This window comes from Leptodactylus fuscus, chromosome 9 (genome assembly GCF_031893055.1).
Source record: "Leptodactylus fuscus isolate aLepFus1 chromosome 9, aLepFus1.hap2, whole genome shotgun sequence".
In the NCBI taxonomy this organism is placed as follows: Eukaryota; Metazoa; Chordata; class Amphibia; order Anura; family Leptodactylidae; genus Leptodactylus; species Leptodactylus fuscus.
Window position 1 is genome coordinate 90515034 of NC_134273.1, and position 22368 is coordinate 90537401.

General features: G+C 47.2%; 1 protein-coding gene across 1 annotated transcript; it reads left to right on the top strand.

Annotated features, from left to right (window-relative positions):
- MAPKAPK3 (MAPK activated protein kinase 3) lies at positions 1-21336 on the top strand. Its single transcript, XM_075287637.1, has 10 exons — positions 1-296; positions 11972-12111; positions 15634-15698; positions 15924-16003; positions 16557-16683; positions 16948-17023; positions 17291-17415; positions 17915-18000; positions 18157-18237; positions 20994-21336. Exons 1-10 carry the CDS (start codon positions 102-104, stop codon positions 21144-21146), a joined length of 1128 nt encoding a protein of 375 aa, XP_075143738.1. The 5' UTR covers positions 1-101; the 3' UTR covers positions 21147-21336.
- Positions 21337-22368: the final 1032 nt, after the last annotated feature.

Genomic DNA, 22368 nt, shown 5'->3' on the forward strand with positions numbered 1-22368 from the left:
CTTGTCAAGCAGATTTACTGTGGGAGTCACAGTCACCAGGACTTTAGCACCGAGCTGTCGCCATGAGGTTGGTGCTCGCTGGAGAGTCTTGAGTGGGCACCATGGAAGAAAATGCCAATGTGCAGGAGCCGGGCAATGAAGCCCCCCCAAGTCTGGTGCAGACCACTAAACATGAAATAAAGCGGCACGCCATCACCGATGACTATAAGGTGTCCAAACAGGTGCTCGGCCTGGGCATCAATGGCAAAGTGCTGGAATGTTACCGCCGAGACACCGGGCAGAAGTGCGCACTGAAGGTGAGTGACAGCAGTGCCAGTGTCTGCTAAGACATGGCTGCCGTAAGATGAGTGGTGGCTTAGAGAAAGTGGCAACAGATCCGTCATGAACCTTGGTTTCTGTATGGCACCAGGAAATGGGCACATTCTGTAATTGGTCAGATGTAGTCAGCTGGAAGGGGCGATATCATATGATATAATATGTACGTGCCAAGTCTAGGTAGCAAAACAAAGAGGGTACAGCACCAAGAACGGGCACCAAGTGGCTGACACTACTAGATATACTGCTGTCATCTGGAATCTTAAAGGGTCAGAGATTATAAAGAAGAGCAGCGGATATCAGTGACATAAACTACTAATGGGGGAGGAGACTACACCTGTCACTCATCCCTCTGATAACCACTACAGTCGGCCTCTCCTGACATGGCTGATAACAGATAGTAATAGATTGTATTCCCCTGTCCTACAGTCGGCCTCTCCTCTCCTGACATGGCTGATAACAGATAGTAATAGATTGTATTCCCCTGTCCTACAGTCGGCCTCTCCTCTCCTGACATGGCTGATAACAGATAGTAATAGATTGTATTCCCCTGTCCTACAGTCGGCCTCTCCTCTCCTGACATGGCTGATAACAGATAGTAATATATTGTATTCCCCTGTCCTACAGTCGGCCTCTCCTCTCCTGACATGGCTGATAACAGATAGTAATAGATTGTATTCCCCTGTCCTACAGTCGGCCTCTCCTCTCCTGACATGGCTGATAACAGATAGTAATAGATTGTATTCCCCTGTCCTACAGTCGGCCTCTCCTCTCCTGACATGGCTGATAACAGATAGTAATAGATTGTATTCCCCTGTCCTACAGTCGGCCTCTCCTCTCCTGTCATGGCTGATAACAGATAGTAATAGATTGTATTCCCCTGTCCTACAGTCGGCCTCTCCTCTCCTGACATGGCTGATACCAGATAGTAATAGATTGTATTCCCCTGTCCTACAGTCGGCCTCTCCTCTCCTGACATGGCTGATAACAGATAGTAATAGATTGTATTCCCCTGTCCTACAGTCGGCCTCTCCTCTCCTGACATGGCTGATAACAGATAGTAATAGATTGTATTCTCCTGTCCTACAGTCGGCCTCTCCCCTCCTGACATGGCTGATAACAGATAGTAATAGATTGTATTCTCCTGTCCTACAGTCGGCCTCTCCTCTCCTTACATGGCTGATAACAGATAGTAATAGATTGTATTCCCTGTCCTACAGTCGGCCTCTCCTCTCCTGACATGGCTGATAACAGATAGTAATAGATTGTATTCCCCTGTCCTACAGTCGGCCTCTCCTGACATGGCTGATAACAGATAGTAATAGATTGTATTCCCCTGTCCTACAGTCAGCCTCTCCTCTCCTGACATGGCTGATAACAGATAGTAGTAGATTGTATTCTCCTGTCCTACAGTCGGCCTCTCCTGACATGGCAGATAACAGATAGTAATAGATTGTATTCCCCTGTCCTACAGTCGGCCTCTCCGGACATGGCTGATAACAGATAGTAATAGATTGTATTCCCCTGTCCTACAGTCGGCCTCTCCTCTCCTGACATGGCTGATAACAGATAGTAATAGATTGTATTCCCCTGTCCTACAGTCGGCCTCTCCTCTCCTGACATGGCTGATAACAGATAGTAATAGATTGTATTCCCCTGTCCTACAGTCGGCCTCTCCTCTCCTGACATGGCTGATAACAGATAGTAATAGATTGTATTCTCCTGTCCTACAGTCGGCCTCTCCTGACATGGCTGATAACAGATAGTAATAGATTGTATTCCCCTGTCCTACAGTCGGCCTCTCCCCTCCTGACATGGCTGATAACAGATAGTAATAGATTGTATTCTCATGTCCTACAGTCGGCCTCTCCTCTCCTGACATGGCTGATAACAGATAGTAATAGATTGTATTCTCCTGTCCTACAGTCGGCCTCTCCTGACATGGCTGATAACAGATAGTAATAGATTGTATTCCCCTGTCCTACAGTCGGCCTCTCCTGACATGGCTGATAACAGATAGTAATAGATTGTATTCCCCTATCCTACAGTCGGCCTCTCCTCTCCTGACATGGCTGATAACAGATAGTAATAGATTGTATTACCCTGTCCTACAGTCAGCCTCTCCTCTCCTGACATGGCTGATAACAGATAGTAATAGATTGTATTCCCCTGTCCTACAGTCGGCCTCTCCTCTCCTGACATGGCTGATAACAGATAGTAATAGATTGTATTCCCCTGTCCTACAGTCGGCCTCTCCTCTCCTGACATGGCTGATAGCAGATAGTAATAGATTGTATTCCCCTGTCCTACAGTCGGCCTCTCCTCTCCAGACATGGCTGATAACAGATAGTAATAGATTGTATTCTCCTGTCCTACAGTCGGCCTCTCCTGACATGGCTGATAACAGATAGTAATAGATTGTATTCCCCTGTCCTACAGTCGGCCTCTCCTCTCCTGACATGGCTGATAACAGATAGTAATAGATTGTATTCTCCTGTCCTACAGTCGGCCTCTCCTCTCCAGACATGGCTGATAACAGATAGTAATAGATTGTATTCTCCTGTCCTACAGTCGGCCTCTCCTGACATGGCTGATAACAGATAGTAATAGATTGTATTCCCCTGTCCTACAGTCGGCCTCTCCTCTCCTGACATGGCTGATAACAGATAGTAATAGATTGTATTCCCCTGTCCTACAGTCGGCCTCTCCTCCCCTGACATGGCTGATAACAGATAGTAATAGATTGTATTCCCCTGTCCTACAGTCGGCCTCTCCCCTCCTGACATGGCTGATAACAGATAATAATAGATTGTATTCTCCTGTCCTACAGTCGGCCTCTCCTCTCCTGACATGGCTGATAACAGATAGTAATAGATTGTATTCCCCTGTCCTACAGTCGGCCTCTCCTCTCCTGACATGGCTGATAACAGATAGTAATAGATTGTATTCCCCTGTCCTACAGTCGGCCTCTCCTCTCCTGACATGGCTGATAACAGATAGTAATAGATTGTAGTCACCTGTCCTACAGTCGGCCTCTCCTCTCCTGACATGGCTGATAACAGATAGTAATAGATTGTATTCTCCTGTCCTACAGTCGGCCTCTCCTGACATGGCTGATAACAGATAGTAATAGATTGTATTCCCCTGTCCTACAGTCGGCCTCTCCTCTCCTGACATGGCTGATAACAGATAGTAATAGATTGTATTCCCCTGTCCTACAGTCGGCCTCTCCTCTCCTGACATGGCTGATAACAGATAGTAATAGATTGTATTCCCCTGTCCTACAGTCGGCCTCTCCTCTCCTGACATGGCTGATAACAGATAGTAATAGATTGTATTCTCCTGTCCTACAGTCGGCCTCTCCTCTCCTGACATGGCTAATAACAGATAGTAATAGATTGTATTCCCCTGTCCTACAGTCGGCCTCTCCTCTCCTGACATGGCTGATAACAGATAGTAATAGATTGTAGTCACCTGTCCTACAGTCGGCCTCTCCTCTCCTGACATGGCTGATAACAGATAGTAATAGATTGTATTCTCCTGTCCTACAGTCGGCCTCTCCTGACATGGCTGATAACAGATAGTAATAGATTGTATTTCCCTGTCCTACAGTCGGCCTCTCCTCTCCTGACATGGCTGATAACAGATAGTAATAGATTGTAGTCACCTGTCCTACAGTCGGCCTCTCCTCTCCTGACATGGCTGATAACAGATAGTAATAGATTGTATTCTCCTGTCCTACAGTCGGCCTCTCCTGACATGGCTGATAACAGATAGTAATAGATTGTATTCCCCTGTCCTACAGTCGGCCTCTCCTCTCCTGACATGGCTGATAACAGATGGTAATAGATTGTATTCCCCTGTCCTACAGTCGGCCTCTCCTCTCCTGACATGGCTGATAACAGATGGTAATAGATTGTATTCTCCTGTCCTACAGTCGGCCTCTCCTCTCCTGACATGGCTGATAACAGATAGTAATAGATTGTATTCCCCTGTCCTACAGTCGGCCTCTCCTCTCCTGACATGGCTGATAACAGATAGTAATAGATTGTATTCCCCTGTCCTACAGTCGGCCTCTCCTCTCCTGACATGGCTGATAACAGATAGTAATAGATTGTATTCCCCTGACCTACAGTCGGCCTCTCCTCTCCTGACATGGCTGATAACAGATAGTAATAGATTGTATTCCCCTGACCTACAGTCGGCCTCTCTGCTGTCGCGGCAGGGTCACTTCCTCATCATCCTCAGCTCTCTGCACTTGCCTCTCTGTGATTCTGCGTCTTCCTAGTGTTCAGTATTTCAGGACCTCTGCTTGCTGTCATCGGATGAGAATGTTTGTTCTTTCCATGACTTCTTAGAGCTGAGGGTTTGTTACAATGTATAAGGCTGTACATTGTATACGAGGATTTACTGTGATGATGTGACAGTCGGACCATTCATACAGTAACTCTGTCGGCTGCTCATCTATTTACACTCCATGGTATTAGGCTGAGACTTGTAGTTCACCAACATGTGCAGACATACCTTCAGCCTGCCGCTGTCTGTTACCTGCCTGGGGCTGGTATCCATAGGGACGGCTGTAGGTGTGACTGAGGGTGTGTTGCTCTTGGTGTACAGGTGTGTCTCCCTGGAATGTCTCCACAAGGAAACGAGACTGGATTGTGTCAGGCCGCAGACAGGGAGCGCAACTGCCAACATGACTAGTCGTGGCCACAAACATCAGGGGGAGGGAGTTCAGTGTCACATGACCTAAGTCCATCATATATACTGTACATATACTGAGCATCTATAGAAGGACATCTCCTCTACTGTCAATGCAGCATACAATGTATCATCATGTGACACCAGGATATAACACACAGCACATACAATGTATCATCGTGTGACACCAGGATATAACACACAGCACATACAATGTATCATCGTGTGACACCAGGATATAACACACAGCACATACAATGTATCATCGTGTGACACCAGGATATAACACACAGAACATACAATGTATCATCGTGTGACACCAGGATATAACACACAGCACATACAATGTATCATCGTGTGACACCAGGATATAACACACAGCACATACAATGTATCATCGTGTGACACCAGGATATAACACACAGCACATACAATGTATCATCGTGTGACACCAGGATATAACACACAGCACATACAATGTATCATCGTGTGACACCAGGATATAACACACAGCACATACAATGTATCATAGTGTGACACCAGGATATAAAACACAGAATATACAATGTATCATGTGAGGATATAACACACAGAACATACAATGTATCATCGTGTGACACCAGGATATAACACACAGCACATACAATGTATCATCATGTGACACCGGGATATAACACACAGAACATACAAAGTATCAACGTGTGAAACCAGAATATAACACACATCACATACAATGTATCATAGTGTGACACCAGGATATAAAACACAGAATATACAATGTATCATGTGAGGATATAACACACAGAACATACAATGTATCATCGTGTGACACCAGGATATAACACACAGCACATACAATGTATCCTCATGTGACACCAGGATATAACACACAGAATATACAATGTTTCATGTGAGGATATAACACACAGAACATACAATGTATCATCGTGTGACACCAGGATATAACACACAGCACATACAATGTATCATCGTGTGACACCAGGATATAACACACAGAATATACAATGTTTCATGTGAGGATATAACACACAGAACATACAATGTATCATCGTGTGACACCAGGATGTAACACACAGAACATACAATGTATCATCATGTGACACCAGGATATAACACACAGCACATACAATGTATCATCGTGTGACACCAGGATATAACACACAGAATATACAATGTTTCATGTGAGGATATAACACACAGCACATACAATGTATCATCATGTGACACCAGGATATAACACACAGCACATACAATGTATCATCATGTGACACCAGGATATAACACACAGCACATACAATGTATCATCGTGTGACACCAGGATATAACACAAAGCACATACAATGTATCATCCTGTGACACCAGGATATAACACACAGCACATACATTGTATCATCGTGTGACACCAGGATATAACACACAGCACATACAATGTATCATCCTGTGACACCAGGATATAACACACAGAACATACAATGTATCATCATGTGACACCAGGATATAACACACAGCACATACAATGTATCATCATGTGACACCAGGATATAACACACAGCACATACAATGTATCATCGTGTGACACCAGGATATAACACACAGAACATACAATGTATCATCCTGTGACACCAGGATATAACACACAGCACATACAATGTATCATCCTGTGACACCAGGATATAACACACAGCACATATAATGTATCATCGTGTGACACCAGGATATAACACACAGCACATACAATGTATCATCGTGTGACACCAGGATATAACACACAGCACATACAATGTATCATCCTGTGACACCAGGATATAACACACATCACATACAATGTATCATCCTGTGACACCAGGATATAACACACAGAACATACAATGTATCATCATGTGACACCAGGATATAACACACAGCACATACAATGTATCCTCATGTGACACCAGGATATAACACACAGAACATACAATGTATCATCCTGTGACACCAGGATATAACACACAGCACATACAATGTATCATCGTGTGACACCAGGATATAACACACAGAACATACAATGTATCATCCTGTGACACCAGGATATAACACACAGAACATACAATGTATCATGTGAGGATATAACACACAGAACATACAATGTATCATCCTGTGACACCAGGACATATATATGCACTGTATACTACACATATATATTATATATATATATATATATATATATATATATATATATATATATATATATATACACACATCACACATACACATGTATATACATAGATACACCTGTTATATACACACACAAGAGGCTCTTTATCTCCTGAGCTCACTACAGATGATGAGAATCTGGCAGAACATTGGACGGTCCCTGAGAATTGTGTAGGAGTGAGAGCGCGTCTACATGACAGAACAGATGTAGCAGAGCTAAGTGTGAACTGTACAACTAGGTCAGTGTGCGGGGTCTGCGGCTCACAGGCAAGTACTGAAATGTAGAATAAGAATAATACCGGTCATTTCTATAGCGCCGACATACTCCGCAGCGCTGTACAACTAGTAGGGTCAGGTACAGACAGAAAGAGACGTTACAAAGAAATAGTCACTTCACACAATGGGACGGAGGCGCTAGAAGGAGACCCCTCTGTCCTCACATTGTCCTCCTGTGTCAGGGAAAGCTGGGTGGCATCGGTCTGCATGTCCTGCTGTAGGATGTGACGGGGCCTGCCATTATTTGTCACCCTGGTATGGAGGAGGGGGGGAAGGTGCAGCTGTCACCAGAGCCGGCCGGCGTGTGACTGATCCCTGCACCAAGTGACGTTTGATCTTTAAAAAGAAACTGATTGGAAAGTGACGACCCCCGGCCTTAAAGGAGAACTCCACCCAATACAGCAGGGGGGGGGGGGGCAGGATCTGTGACAGGGCTCCTATCTACTGCCAGTGACCAGAACAGTGTCAGCACCTCAGTGAGACAAGAGGCGGGGGCAGAAAATGTATCAGAGCTGCTGAATAGTCACAAATTATCAGATTAGGAGCCTAAATCACTGGATTAATCATAATCTGGGGGGAGGGGAGAGGAACCTGCAGATACCTGACCGTATAATCACCGCAACGAGGAGCACCAGCTCATATACAAGAGAGCGCTGCAGAATAGTGAGCGCAGCTCTGGAGTATAATACAGGATAAGTAATGTAATGTATGTACACAGTTACTGCACCAGCAGAATAGTGAGCGCAGCTCTGGGGTATAATACAGGATAAGTAATGTAATGTATGTACACAGTGACTGTACCAGCAGAATTGTGAGCGCAGCTCTGGAGTATAATACAGGATAAGTAATGTAATGTATGTACACAGTGACTGTACCAGCAGAATAGTGAGCGCAGCTCTGGAGTATAATACAGGATAAGTAATGTAATGCATGTACACAGTGACTGCACCAGCAGAATAGTGAGCGCAGCTCTGGAGTATAATACAGGATAAGTAATGTAATGCATGTACACAGTGACTGTACCAGCAGAATAGTGAGCGCAGCTCTGGAGTATATTACAGGATAAGTAATGTAATGTATGTACACAGTGACTGCACCAGCAGAATAGTGAGCGCAGCTCTGGAGTATAATACAGGATAAGTAATGTAATGTATGTACACAGTGACTGTACCAGCAGAATAGTGAGCGCAGCTCTGCTCACTAGAGACTTGTATATGAAATAAAACTCCTGCCCTTTAAGACTTTGCCTTTAACTGCTCTGCGGATCCTGATACTTGGAAAGCTTTTATATTTCTGGTAATTTCCTTCATAGTAACAGCGTCTGCTTGTTGTCAGGTTCGGTGGTGAATGGAGATGTATCGCTTGTTGCGCTCGCTGTTTGGTGACCCTGACCGCGCTGTACACCCCTTATATTTATCTCGCTGCGGCGTTCCTGTCTCCGGGCAGACATTGCTTTACTCTTTCATCCACATTTATGGGTAGCTGGGACTATGCACCCCAATATCCAGCACCTTTAGGGGGGTTCTCTGAGAAATGGATACAGCGGGGTCCCCCAATATAATGTGCTCCAGATAGCGGCTCGGCCTCTGGCAGCAGATATTGGGGTACTGGTAACCGGCAGCGATAAGGTAAATTTGGGGGCTCTCGCCTTGTCCTTGGGCAACTTGATCAATTAAAGCAGAACCCACAAATCTTCATATAAAATCCCTCTACTGGAGATAGAAGACCGCTGTAGTCCGGTGCATTGTCCGTTGCGTTGTCTGGTGCATTGTCCGTTGCGTTGTGTGGTGCATTGTCCGTTGCGTTGTCCGGTGCATTGTCCGTTGCGTTGTCTGGTGCATTGTCCGTTGCGTTGTCCGGTGCATTGTCCGTTGCGTTGTCCGGTGCATTGTCCGTTGCGTTGTCCGGTGCATTGTCCGTTGCGTTGTCCGGTGCATTGTCCGTTGCGTTGTCCGGTGCATTGTCCGTTGCGTTGTCCGGTGCATTGTCCGTTGCGTTGTCCGGTGCATTGTCCGTTGCGTTGTCCGATGCATTGTCCGTTGCGTTGTCCGGTGCATTGTCCGTTGCGTTGTCCGGTGCATTGTCCGGTGCATTGTCCGTTGCGTTGTCCGGTGCATTGTCCGTTGCGTTGTCCGGTGCATTGTCCGTTGCGTTGTCCGGTGCATTGTCCGTTGCGTTGTCCGGTGCATTGTCCGTTGCGTTGTCCGATGCATTGTCCGTTGCGTTGTCCGGTGCATTGTCCGTTGCGTTGTCTGGTGCATTGTCCGTTGCGTTGTCTGGTGCATTGTCCGTTGCGTTGTCTGGTGCATTGTCCGTTGCGTTGTCTGGTGCATTGTCCGTTGCGTTGTCTGGTGCATTGTCCGTTGCGTTGTCTGATGCATTGTCCGTTGCGTTGTCTGGTGCATTGTCCGTTGCGTTGTCTGATGCATTGTCCGTTGCGTTGTGTGATGCATTGTCCATTGCGTTGTCTGGTGCATTGTCCGTTGCGTTGTCTGGTGCATTGTCCGTTGCGTTGTCTGGTGCATTGTCCGTTGCGTTGTCTGGTGCATTGTCCGTTGCGTTGTCTGGTGCATTGTCTGGTGCGTTGTGTGATGCATTGTCCGTTGCGTTGTCTGGTGCATTGTCCGTTGCGTTGTCTGGTGCATTGTCCGTTGCGTTGTCTGGTGCATTGTCCGTTGCGTTGTCTGATGCATTGTCCGTTGCATTGTCCGTTGCGTTGTCTGATGCATTGTCCGTTGCGTTGTGTGATGCATTGTCCATTGCGTTGTCTGGTGCATTGTCCGTTGCGTTGTCTGATGCATTGTCCGTTGCGTTGTGTGATGCATTGTCCATTGCGTTGTCTGATGCATCGTCCGTTGCGTTGTCTGGTGCATCGTCTGATGCATTGTCCGTTGCATTGTCTGATGCATTGTCCGTTGCATTGTCTGGTGCATTATCCGTTGCGTTGTCTGGTGCATTGTCCATTGCGTTGTCTGATGCATTGTCCGTTGCATTGTCTGGTGCATTATCCGTTGCGTTGTCTGGTGCATTGTCCGGTGCGTTGTGTGATGCATTGTCCATTGCGTTGTCTGATGCATAGTCCGGTGCGTTGTGTGATGCATTGTCTGTTGCGTTGTCTGATGCATCGTCCGTTGCGTTGTCTGGTGTATTGTCTGATGCATTGTCCGTTGCATTGTCTGGTGCATTGTCCGTTGCGTTGTCTGGTGCATTATCCGTTGCGTTGTCTGGTGCATTGTCCATTGCGTTGTCTGATGCATTGTCCATTGCGTTGTCTGATGCATTGTCCGTTGCATTGTCTGGTGCATTATCCATTGCGTTGTCTGGTGCATTGTCTGGTGCGTTGTCTGATGCATTGTCCATTGCGTTGTCTGATGCATTGTCCGTTGCATTGTCTGGTGCATTATCCATTGCGTTGTCTGGTGCATTGTCTGGTGCGTTGTGTGATGCATTGTCCGTTGCGTTGTCCGATGCATTGTCCGTTGCGTTGTCTGATGCATTGTCCGTTGCATTGTCTGATGCATTGTCCGTTGCATTGTCTGGTGCATTGTCCGTTGCGTTGTCTGGTGCCTTGTCTGGTGCATTATCCATTGCGTTGTCTGGTGCATTGTCCATTGCGTTGTCTGATGCATTGTCCGTTGCATTGTCTGGTGCATTATCCGTTGCGTTGTCTGGTGCATTGTCCGGTGCGTTGTGTGATGCATTGTCCGTTGCGTTGTCCGATGCATTGTCCGTTGCGTTGTCTGATGCATTGTCCGTTGCGTTGTCTGATGCATTGTCCGTTGCGTTGTCTGGTGCATTGTCCGTTGCATTGTCTGGTGCATTATCCGTTGCATTGTCTGGTGCATTGTCCGTTGCATTGTCTGGTGCATTGTCCGTTGCATTGTCCGTTTGCGTTGTCCGATGCATTGTCCGTTGCGTTGTCTGATGCATTGTCCGTTGCGTTGTCTGGTGCATTGTCCGGTGTGTTGTGTGATGCATTGTCCGTTGCGTTGTCCGATGCATTGTCCGTTGCGTTGTCTGATGCATTGTCCGTTGCGTTGTCTGATGCATTGTCCGTTTGCGTTGTCCGATGCATTGTCCGTTGAGTTGTCTGATGCATTGTCCGTTGCGTTGTCTGGTGCATTGTCCGGTGCGTTGTGTGATGCATTGTCCGTTGCGTTGTCCGATGCATTGTCCGTTGCGTTGTCCGATGCATTGTCCGTTGCGTTGTCTGATGCATTGTCCGTTGCGTTGTCTGGTGCATTGTCCGGTGCGTTGTGTGATGCATTGTCCGTTGCGTTGTCCGATGCATTGTCCGTTGCGTTGTCTGGTGCATTGTCCGGTGTGTTGTGTGATGCATTGTCTGTTGTGTTGTCTGGTGCATTCTCCACCTTCAGCTTCTCTTCTCCTTTATCCCTATGATAACACTCCCTGTCCGGTATACTGATGGGCAGAGTCACTGAGATTTCTTCCTCTGTGTCCTTAGATTCTCTATGACAGCCCCAAAGCCCGGCGGGAGGTGGACTACCACACCAGGGCCTCAGGGGGGCCCCACATTGTGTCAGTGCTGGACGTCTACGAAAACATCCACCGAGGGAAACGATGTCTGCTGATTGTCATGGAGTGGTGAGTGGTGGATAGAACACAAGCGTATAATATGTCATCGCCTATAATAACGTCACATACTGTATATACCGCCATATCCTGTATAATAACTTCTACTACTGCCATGTAATATCACTGTATAGAATAACCTATAGAGTACAATGTAATCCGGCCGATAGCAATGAAGGGATTGTCTTTAGGACTTTGGTTCCCACTTACTGAAATTGTCTTGTTCGGCCGCCATTCACTTTGGGAAGTCGTGAAACAAATCGTGGAGCTGCAACATCTGTAATGATATCATGTGATAGAAGAGGAGACTATGGAGCCATGTCATGTCCTGAGCATTAGTGTATACAGTCATATACAGTCACCTGTAATATACAGCACAGCTACAACTCCCATCATGTGATAGAGGAGACGATGGCGCCATGTCATGTCCTGAGCATTAGTGTATACAGTCATATACAGTCACCTGTAATATACAGCACAGCTACAACTCCCATCATGTGATAGAGGAGACGATGGAGCCATGTAATGTCCTGAGCATTAGTGTATACAGTCATATACAGTCACCTGTAATATACAGCACAGCTACAACTCCCATCATGTGATAGAGGAGACGATGGCGCCATGTAATGTCCTGAGCATTAGTGTATACAGTCATATACAGTCACCTGTAATATACAGCACAGCTACAACTCCCATCATGTAATAGAAGAGACGATGGAGCCATGTAATGTCCTGAGCATTAGTGTATACAGTCATATACAGTCACCTGTAATATACAGCACAACCACAACTCCCATCATGTAATAGAAGAGACGATGGCGCCATGTAATGTCCTGAGCATTAGAGTATACAGTCATATACAGTCACCTGTAATATACAGCACAGCTACAACTCCCATCATGTGATAGAGGAGACGATGGCGCCATGTAATGTCCTGAGCATTAGAGTATACAGTCATATACAGTCACCTGTAATATACAGCACAGCTACAACTCCCATCATGTGATAGAGGAGACAATGGCGCCATGTAATGTCCTGAGCATTAGAGTATACAGTCATATACAGTCACCTGTAATATACAGCACAGCTACAACTCCCATCATGTGATAGAGGAGACGATGGCGCCATGTAATGTCCTGAGCATTAGTGTATACAGTCATATACAGTCCCCTGTAATATACAGCACAGCTACAACTCCCATCATGTGATAGAGGAGACGATGGCGCCTTGTCATGTCCTGAGCATTAGAGTATACAGTCATATACAGTCACCTGTAATATACAGCACAACCACAACTCCCATCATGTGATAGAGGAGACAATGGCGCCATGTAATGTCCTGAGCATTAGAGTATACAGTCATATACAGTCCCCTGTAATATACAGCACAGCTACAACTCCCATCATGTAATAGAAGAGACGATGGAGCCATGTAATGTCCTGAGCATTAGTGTATACAGTCATATACAGTCACCTGTAATATACAGCACAGCTACAACTCCCATCATGTAATAGAAGAGACGATGGCGCCATGTCATGTCCTGAGCATTAGAGTATACAGTCATATACAGTCACCTGTAATATACAGCACAACCACAACTCCCATCATGTGATAGAGGAGACGATGGCGCCATGTAATGTCCTGAGCATTAGTGTATACAGTCATATACAGTCACCTGTAATATACAGCACAGCTACAACTCCCATCATGTGATAGAGGAGACGATGGCGCCATGTAATGTCCTGAGCATTAGTGTATACAGTCATATACAGTCACCTGTAATATACAGCACAGCTACAACTCCCATCATGTGATAGAGGAGACGATGGCGCCATGTAATGTCCTGAGCATTAGAGTATACAGTCATATACAGTCACCTGTAATATACAGCACAGCTACAACTCCCATCATGTGATAGAGGAGACGATGGCGCCATGTAATGTCCTGAGCATTAGTGTATACAGTCATATACAGTCACCTGTAATATACAGCACAGCTACAACTCCCATCATGTGATAGAGGAGACGATGGCGCCATGTCATGTCCTGAGCATTAGACTATACAGTCATATACAGTCACCTGTAATATACAGCACAACCACAACTCCCATCATGTGATAGAGGAGACGATGGCGCCATGTAATGTCCTGAGCATTAGAGTATACAGTCATATACAGTCACCTGTAATATACAGCACAACCACAACTCCCATCATGTGATAGAGGAGACGATGGCGCCATGTAATGTCCTGAGCATTAGACTATACAGTCATATACAGTCACCTGTAATATACAGCACAGCTACAACTCCCATCATGTGATAGAAGAGACGATGGCGCCATGTAATGTCCTGAGCATTAGTGTATACAGTCATATACAGTCACCTGTAATATACAGCACAGCTACAACTCCCATCATGTGATAGAGGAGACAATGGAGCCATGTAATGTCCTGAGCATTAGTGTATACAGTCATATACAGTCACCTGTAATATACAGCACAACCACAACTCCCATCATGTGATAGAGGAGACGATGGAGCCATGTCATGTCCTGAGCATTAGTGTATACAGTCATATACAGTCACCTGTAATATACAGCACAACCACAACTCCCATCATGTGATAGAGGAGACGATGGCGCCATGTAATGTCCTGAGCATTAGAGTATACAGTCATATACAGTCACCTGTAATATACAGCACAGCTACAACTCCCATCATGTGATAGAGGAGACGATGGCGCCATGTAATGTCCTGAGCATTAGTGTATACAGTCCCCTGTAATATACAGCACAACCACAACTCCCATCCTGCACAGGCTCAGATATCTGACTATAATGGTTGATGATGTCACAGGACACCCCCGGGGGTGCACAGGTTAGGATTCGCAGGTCACATGACCTCCATCCGGGCCGCACATTCCTCCTTCTCCTCCCTGATTATATCTGATGGTAAATTCCTTGAAGGTCCCACAGGGTGAGATATAAGAATAATGACAGCTATATATGAACGATCCCTATATATCTCCCTACATGACACATATATGAACGATCCCTATATATCTCCCTACATGACACATATATGAACGATCCCTATATAACTCCCTACATGACACATATATGAACGATCCCTATATATCTCCCTACATGACACATATATGAACGATCCCTATATATCTCCCTACATGACACATATATGAACGATCCCTATATATCTCCCTACATGACACATATATGAACGATCCCTATATATCTCCCTACATGACACATATATGAACGATCCCTATATATCTCCCTACATGACACATATATGAACGATCTCTATATATCTCCCTACATGACACATATATGAACGATCTCTATATATCTCCCCACATGACACATATATGAACGATCCCTATATATCTCCCTACATGACACATATATGAACGATCCCTATATATCTCCCCACATGACACATATATGAACGATCCCCCCTGCACAGACACTTGTTGCCTCCTCTTTGTCCTCACCGCCTCTCCCGTATTTCGTACGCAGCATGCAGGGCGGCGAGCTCTTCACCCGGATCCAGAAGCGAGGGGACCAGGCGTTCACAGAGCGAGGTACTGTAACATCTCTGTCTTCTTAGACTTGGAGGCTCCTAGCCCGTCCTGACCTAGTCCTGCTGACACAGGTGAGATGGCGTTACAGTGTGTCAGTGCAGAGCTCTCCAGGCTGCAGCTCTTATCTGCACTGACACACTGTAACGTCCGCTGTGTGAGCAGGACTAGGTCTGACGGCCGCTGATATCTCAGCTGTCATTCATCAGGATTCCTCTTTGTCCCCAGAGGCCTCAGAGATCATGCGAGACATCGGAATGGCCATCCAGCACCTACACGAGCTGAACATCGCTCACCGAGACGTCAAGGTAAGGACCAGAGCGGGGGCCCCACAGCTCCGGGGCCCCTGAAGGAGCCCGCCTGCATCATGGTCCCTGTAAGGATGGTGTGAACCTGCACAGGCCATGTTATCAGCAGGAAGGCTGGAGATCCCGTGTCTTACTGACTGTTCTTACTGACGGCAGCTGATCTGGTATCCTACTGACAGCTGGTGATCCGGTGTCTTATTGACAGCAGGTGATCTGATATCTTACTGGTGATCTGATGTCTTACTGACTGTTCTTACTGACGGCTGGTGATCTGGTATCCTACTGACAGCTGGCGATCCGGTGTCTTATTGACAGCAGGTGATCTGATATCTTACTGGTGATCTGATGTCTTACTGACTGTTCTTACTGACGGCTGGTGATCCAGTGACTTACTGACGACTGGTGATCAGGCCAGGACTACACTATGACTGGTTTTACCTATTGAGTGACCACTACAGGTTCATTTAGAGCGCAGCTGATAGTTCTTAGCAATCATTAGCACTACAAGTCACAGCAGAGCCCCGGCCGCTTACTGACTATTTCCCTCCGGCAGCCCGAGAATCTCCTCTACACGTCCAAGGACAGTAACGCAGATCTGAAGATCACTGATTTTGGCTTTTCTAAGGAGACGACAGTTCAGAATGCGCTGCAGACCCCGTGCTACACTCCGTACTATGTGGGTGAGTGCCGGGGGGTATACAGAGGGGGTGTACAGGGGGTATACAGATGGGGTATACAGAGGGGGTATATATAGGGGTGTATACAGGGAGTATACAGAGGGTATATACAGGGGGTATATAGAGGGTGTATACAGGGGGTATACAAGGGGTGTATACAGGAGGTGTATATAGGGGGTATACAGAGGGTGTATATAGGGCGTGTATATAGGAGGTGTATACAGTGGTGACACTGACACACTGTAACAGATCTTCTCCTCTCTGCAGCTCCTGAGGTTCTGGGTCCAGAGAAGTATGACAAGTCATGTGACATGTGGTCGCTGGGGGTCATCATGTACATCCTGTAAGTGCTATCAAGTCAGTTCTATCAGCACCTAGGAAAGCTGGGTGACACACATTGTGGAATGTCACCCAGCTTTCCCAGGAGGCTGAATGGCAAGTCTGCTTCTTTATGCAGCAGTTGGTGGGGTGAAGAATATCACAGTATAATGAGTCGTGTACTGCCATTCAGAAGCCTGGGAAAGCTTGGTGTCATCGGGTGTAGGAGCTGTAGTACCCAGCTTTCCCAGGTACAGATACAACATTCTAACTGGTGTGTTCTGACCCGCAGGCTCTGTGGTTACCCCCCATTCTACTCCAACACCGGCCAGGCCATCTCTCCGGGGATGAAGAAGAGAATCCGCATGGGGCAGTACGAATTCCCAGCGCCGGAGTGGAACGACGTGTCTCAGGAAGGTATGCCACCTTAAAGGGGAAGCGCTTGGGTTTCACTTTAAGCATTTTTGAAATCATGTGATTTTTTTTTTCTCCAATCACACTCAAAGCTGCTTGTAATACTGTGGGAGCAGAGTAGCCCCGCCCACACTGACAGTCATGTGACCTGAGCGTGTAGGCCTGGCTGCCGCCTGAGCTCCCACAATGCACTGCTCTCTGGTAAGAGGAAAGCTTTGACTGTGACCAGAGTATAATACAGGCTTGTGGAATAGAGAGGGCCAGTGCCCCTGACAGCCGCTCCCAGACAGCCGCTCCCTGACAGCCGCTCCCTGACAGCCGCTCCCTGACAGCCGCTCCCTGACAGCCGCTCCCTGACAGCCGCTCCCGGACAGCCGCTCCCGGACAGTCGCTCCCTGACAGCTGCTTCCAGACAGTTGCTGCCGGACAGTCGCTCCCTGACAGCCGCTTCCACACAGTCGCTCCCTGACAGCCGCTCACTGCTGTTACTTCTCTCCCGCAGCCAAGCAGATGATCCAGCACCTTCTGAGGACGGACCCGACCGAGCGAATGACAATCACACAGTTCATGAATCACTCCTGGATAAACGTACGTGCAGATTCATCACGGGGGCCGAGACGTACTCATATAATGCCTCCTGCTGTATGACACTTCAGGGTCTTCCCCAGTGTGAATGCTCCCTTATGTTATATCGCTGTAGTGCGATGTCTGCTCTTTGGTCATGATGTGTTCTCTTGTACACAGCAATCTATGGCGGTGCCGCAGACCCCACTACACACGGCCCGGGTCCTGCAGGAAGACAAAGAACACTGGGACGAAGTAAAGGTGGGTGACCAAAGCAACAAGATGATGGGACGGGCGGACTACAATACCCAGAAAGATAATGACTAAATCACCCAGATACAAGGAGGCCGACCCTACAGAGAGCAGAGAATGCTATATACTGATATAGACCAGAGTCTATGGACGGTACCTATAGCAGGGAGGTGTCCACTATATATATATATACAGATAGAGCAGAGAATGCCTATATACTGATGTAGACCAGAGTCTATGGACGGTACCTATAGCAGGGAGGCCTCCTGCTCTTCTCTCCCTTGTCCATGTTCTTTGCTCTCCTTGTGTCTTCTCCTCCTGCTCTTCTCTCCCTTGTCCATGTTCTTTGCTCTCCTTGTGTCTTCTCCTCCTGCTCTTCTCTCCCTTGTCCATGTTCTTTGCTCTCCTTGTACCTTCTTCTCCTGCTCTTCTCTCCCTTGTCCATGTTCGTTGCTCTCCTCCTGCTCTTCTCTCCCTTGTCCATGTTCTTTCCTCTCCTTGTGTCTTCTCCTCCTGCTCTTCTCTCCCTTGTCCATGTTCGTTGCTCTCCTCCTGCTCTTCTCTCCCTTGTCCATGTTCGTTGCTCTCCTCCTGCTCTTCTCTCCCTTGTCCATGTTCTTTGCTCTCCTTGTGTCTTCTCCTCCTGCTCTTCTCTCCCTTGTCCATGTTCTTTGCTCTCCTTGTGTCTTCTTCTCCTGCTCTTCTCTCCCTTGTCCATGTTCTTTGCTCTCCTTGTGTCTTCTCCTCCTGCTCTTCTCTCCCTTGTCCATGTTCTTTGCTCTCCTTGTGTCTTCTTCTCCTGCTCTTCTCTCCCTTGTCCATGTTCTTTGCTCTCCTTGTGTCTTCTCCTCCTGCTCTTCTCTCCTTTGTCCATGTTCTTTGCTCTCCTTGTGTCTTCTTCTCCTGCTCTTCTCTCCCTTGTCCATGTTCTTTGCTCTCCTTGTGTCTTCTCCTCCTGCTCTTCTCTCCCTTGTCCATGTTCTTTGCTCTCCTTGTGTCTTCTCCTCCTGCTCTTCTCTCCCTTGTCCATGTTCTTTGCTCTCCTTGTGCCTTCTTCTCCTGCTCTTCTCTCCCTTGTCCATGTTCGTTGCTCTCCTCCTGCTCTTCTCTCCCTTGTCCATGTTCTTTCCTCTCCTTGTGTCTTCTCCTCCTGCTCTTCTCTCCCTTGTCCATGTTCGTTGCTCTCCTCCTGCTCTTCTCTCCCTTGTCCATGTTCTTTCCTCTCCTTGTGTCTTCTCCTCCTGCTCTTCTCTCCCTTGTCCATGTTCGTTGCTCTCCTCCTGCTCTTCTCTCCCTTGTCCATGTTCGTTGCTCTCCTCCTGCTCTTCTCTCCCTTGTCCATGTTCTTTGCTCTCCTTGTGTCTTCTCCTCCTGCTCTTCTCTCCCTTGTCCATGTTCTTTGCTCTCCTTGTGTCTTCTTCTCCTGCTCTTCTCTCCCTTGTCCATGTTCTTTGCTCTCCTTGTGTCTTCTCCTCCTGCTCTTCTCTCCCTTGTCCATGTTCTTTGCTCTCCTTGTGTCTTCTTCTCCTGCTCTTCTCTCCCTTGTCCATGTTCTTTGCTCTCCTTGTGTCTTCTCCTCCTGCTCTTCTCTCCTTTGTCCATGTTCTTTGCTCTCCTTGTGTCTTCTTCTCCTGCTCTTCTCTCCCTTGTCCATGTTCTTTGCTCTCCTTGTGTCTTCTTCTCCTGCTCTTCTCTCCCTTGTCCATGTTCTTTGCTCTCCTTGTGTCTTCTCCTCCTGCTCTTCTCTCCCTTGTCCTTGTTCTTTCCTCTCCTTGTGTCTTCTCCTCCTGCTCTTCTCTCCCTTGTCCATGTTCTTTCCTCTCCTTGTGTCTTCTCCTCCTGCTCTTCTCTCCCTTGTCCATGTTCTTTCCTCTCCTTGTGTCTTCTCCTCCTGCTCTTCTCTCCCTTGTCCATGTTCTTTCCTCTCCTTGTGTCTTCTCCTCCTGCTCTTCTCTCCCTTGTCCATGTTCTTTCCTCTCCTTGTGTCTTCTCCTCCTGCTCTTCTCTCCCTTGTCCATGTTCTTTGCTCTCCTTGTGTCTTCTCCTCCTGCTCTTCTCTCCCTTGTCCATGTTCTTTGCTCTCCTTGTGTCTTCTCCTCCTGCTCTTCTCTCCCTTGTCCATGTTCTTTGCTCTCCTTGTGTCTTCTCCTCCTGCTCTTCTCTCCCTTGTCCATGTTCTTTGCTCTCCTTGTGTCTTCTCCTCCTGCTCTTCTCTCCCTTGTCCATGTTCTTTCCTCTCCTTGTGTCTTCTCCTCCTGCTCTTCTCTCCCTTGTCCATGTTCTTTGCTCTCCTTGTGTCTTCTCCTCCTGCTCTTCTCTCCCTTGTCCATGTTCTTTGCTCTCCTTGTGTCTTCTCCTCCTGCTCTTCTCTCCCTTGTCCATGTTCTTTGCTCTCCTTGTGTCTTCTCCTCCTGCTCTTCTCTCCCTTGTCCATGTTCTTTGCTCTCCTTGTGTCTTCTCCTCCTGCTCTTCTCTCCCTTGTCCATGTTCTTTCCTCTCCTTGTGTCTTCTCCTCCTGCTCTTCTCTCCCTTGTCCATGTTCTTTGCTCTCCTTGTGTCTTCTCCTCCTGCTCTTCTCTCCCTTGTCCATGTTCTTTCCTCTCCTTGTGTCTTCTTCTCCTGCTTTTCTCTCCCTTGTCCATGTTCGTTGCTCTCCTGACCCCAGCTCTTCTTCTGTCTTCTCTTCCTTGTCCATGTTCTTGTCTCTCCTGCTCTGTTCTGTTGCTTGGTGCTGATTCCTTATCATCATCTTCTTCACTCCTCAGGAGGAAATGACCAGCGCCCTGGCTACTATGAGAGTCGACTATGACCAAGTGAAGATAAAAGATCTCAACTCCTCCACTAACAGATTACTGAACAAACGCCGCAAGAAGCAAACTGATGGAAGTGCGCCCCCTGCAGGCTGCAACAACCAATAGGACTGTGAGCGAATTGCTGCAGAACAGGGGGATGTGACTGTGCTGAGGGCAAGGAAGTGTTGTCAGAGGGTCGGAATCTGTGTGTGACTTTTTTGATATTTTTATGGTTTTGTTTGACTGTAGAGTACCTGAGTGTCTGCGCTGCAGGGCCCCGGGCCCTCTGTGTATATATTATACATATTTATGGAAATCTTTTTGTCTCGGGATGTTGTGATGATGAATATTTGATATAATTGATTTCTTCCTTGTGATGTCATTGTCCTTATGTGTCCCCACAAGGGGAAGGTCCAGTCCGGGCGTCTCTGCTCACCCCACATCAGTTCCAGCACAATAACATCTACACCCGACAGTCATCAGGCTCTGTACCCACTGGCTCATCCATCAGGCTTTGCTCTCACCTCTTCGTTTCCTGTACGCAGCCCCCCTGCCCATTGTCACTTAAAGCACAACTATTCATCCTTGCACGTCTGTGTTTCTTAGTATTACTGGTCTATGAATAGCATGCCAGAACTGCAGTGAAGACTTACACACAAGCAGTGTGAGGGGGAATGCACCGATACATGGTAATGTGGCTTTATGGGTCTTTGGAAAGATGGGTTGTCACGTACAGACCATCCTGGCTGCCAGGGGTTAATTCACCCCACTCACTCAGTCTTGCTCTCAGCCTTCACTCAGGCTGGAAACTGAACATTAGCACGCACACTCATGTCCGCACACGTCTCTGTCAGACGGTAAAAGGTCACTGATCTGTAGAGCAAACCCCGACCACCATTAAAGGGAAAGCTTTCATACATAAAGGTTCAGTGCTTATAGAAAAAAGTGACAGAAACAAGCAAAAAAGGGAGAAAAACTGAAAAAACCTACAAGTTACAGCTCTGATCCCCTGGAGCTCAGGAAGAGTCTGAAGGAGGCCGACACAAAGCCCATCTGGTTCCAAAGGTGAGACCTCTGAACAGCAACAGTCTTTATAATGTCAGGCCCTTCTGGTTCGGGACTCTGACCCCCTCCTCCCCCCCCCCCCCCTCGGTTACTGGGGTAAAATAAGTGAGTCCCAGGACTATTAATTGTCCCTGTCATGTCTTGGCTTCAGAGGAATCATTGACCATAAGCGGCCAAACCTCAGAAGGGGTTAACGCTGGAGTCGTCAGGTCCAGAAAAGTAACAATGAAGGTAATAATCGCCATATAGATACACACACACACATATATATATATACTGTATA

Bases quoted from the DNA above. Each gene is read 5' to 3' on its own strand.
- MAPKAPK3 (XM_075287637.1), top strand. From the start codon at position 102: ATGGAAGAAAATGCCAATGTGCAGGAGCCGGGCAATGAAGCCCCCCCA. The intron at 16,684-16,947 runs GTGAGTGCCGGG...TCCTCTCTGCAG, and splicing joins CTACACTCCGTACTATGTGG to CTCCTGAGGTTCTGGGTCCA. The intron at 18,001-18,156 runs GTACGTGCAGAT...TCTTGTACACAG, and splicing joins TGAATCACTCCTGGATAAAC to CAATCTATGGCGGTGCCGCA.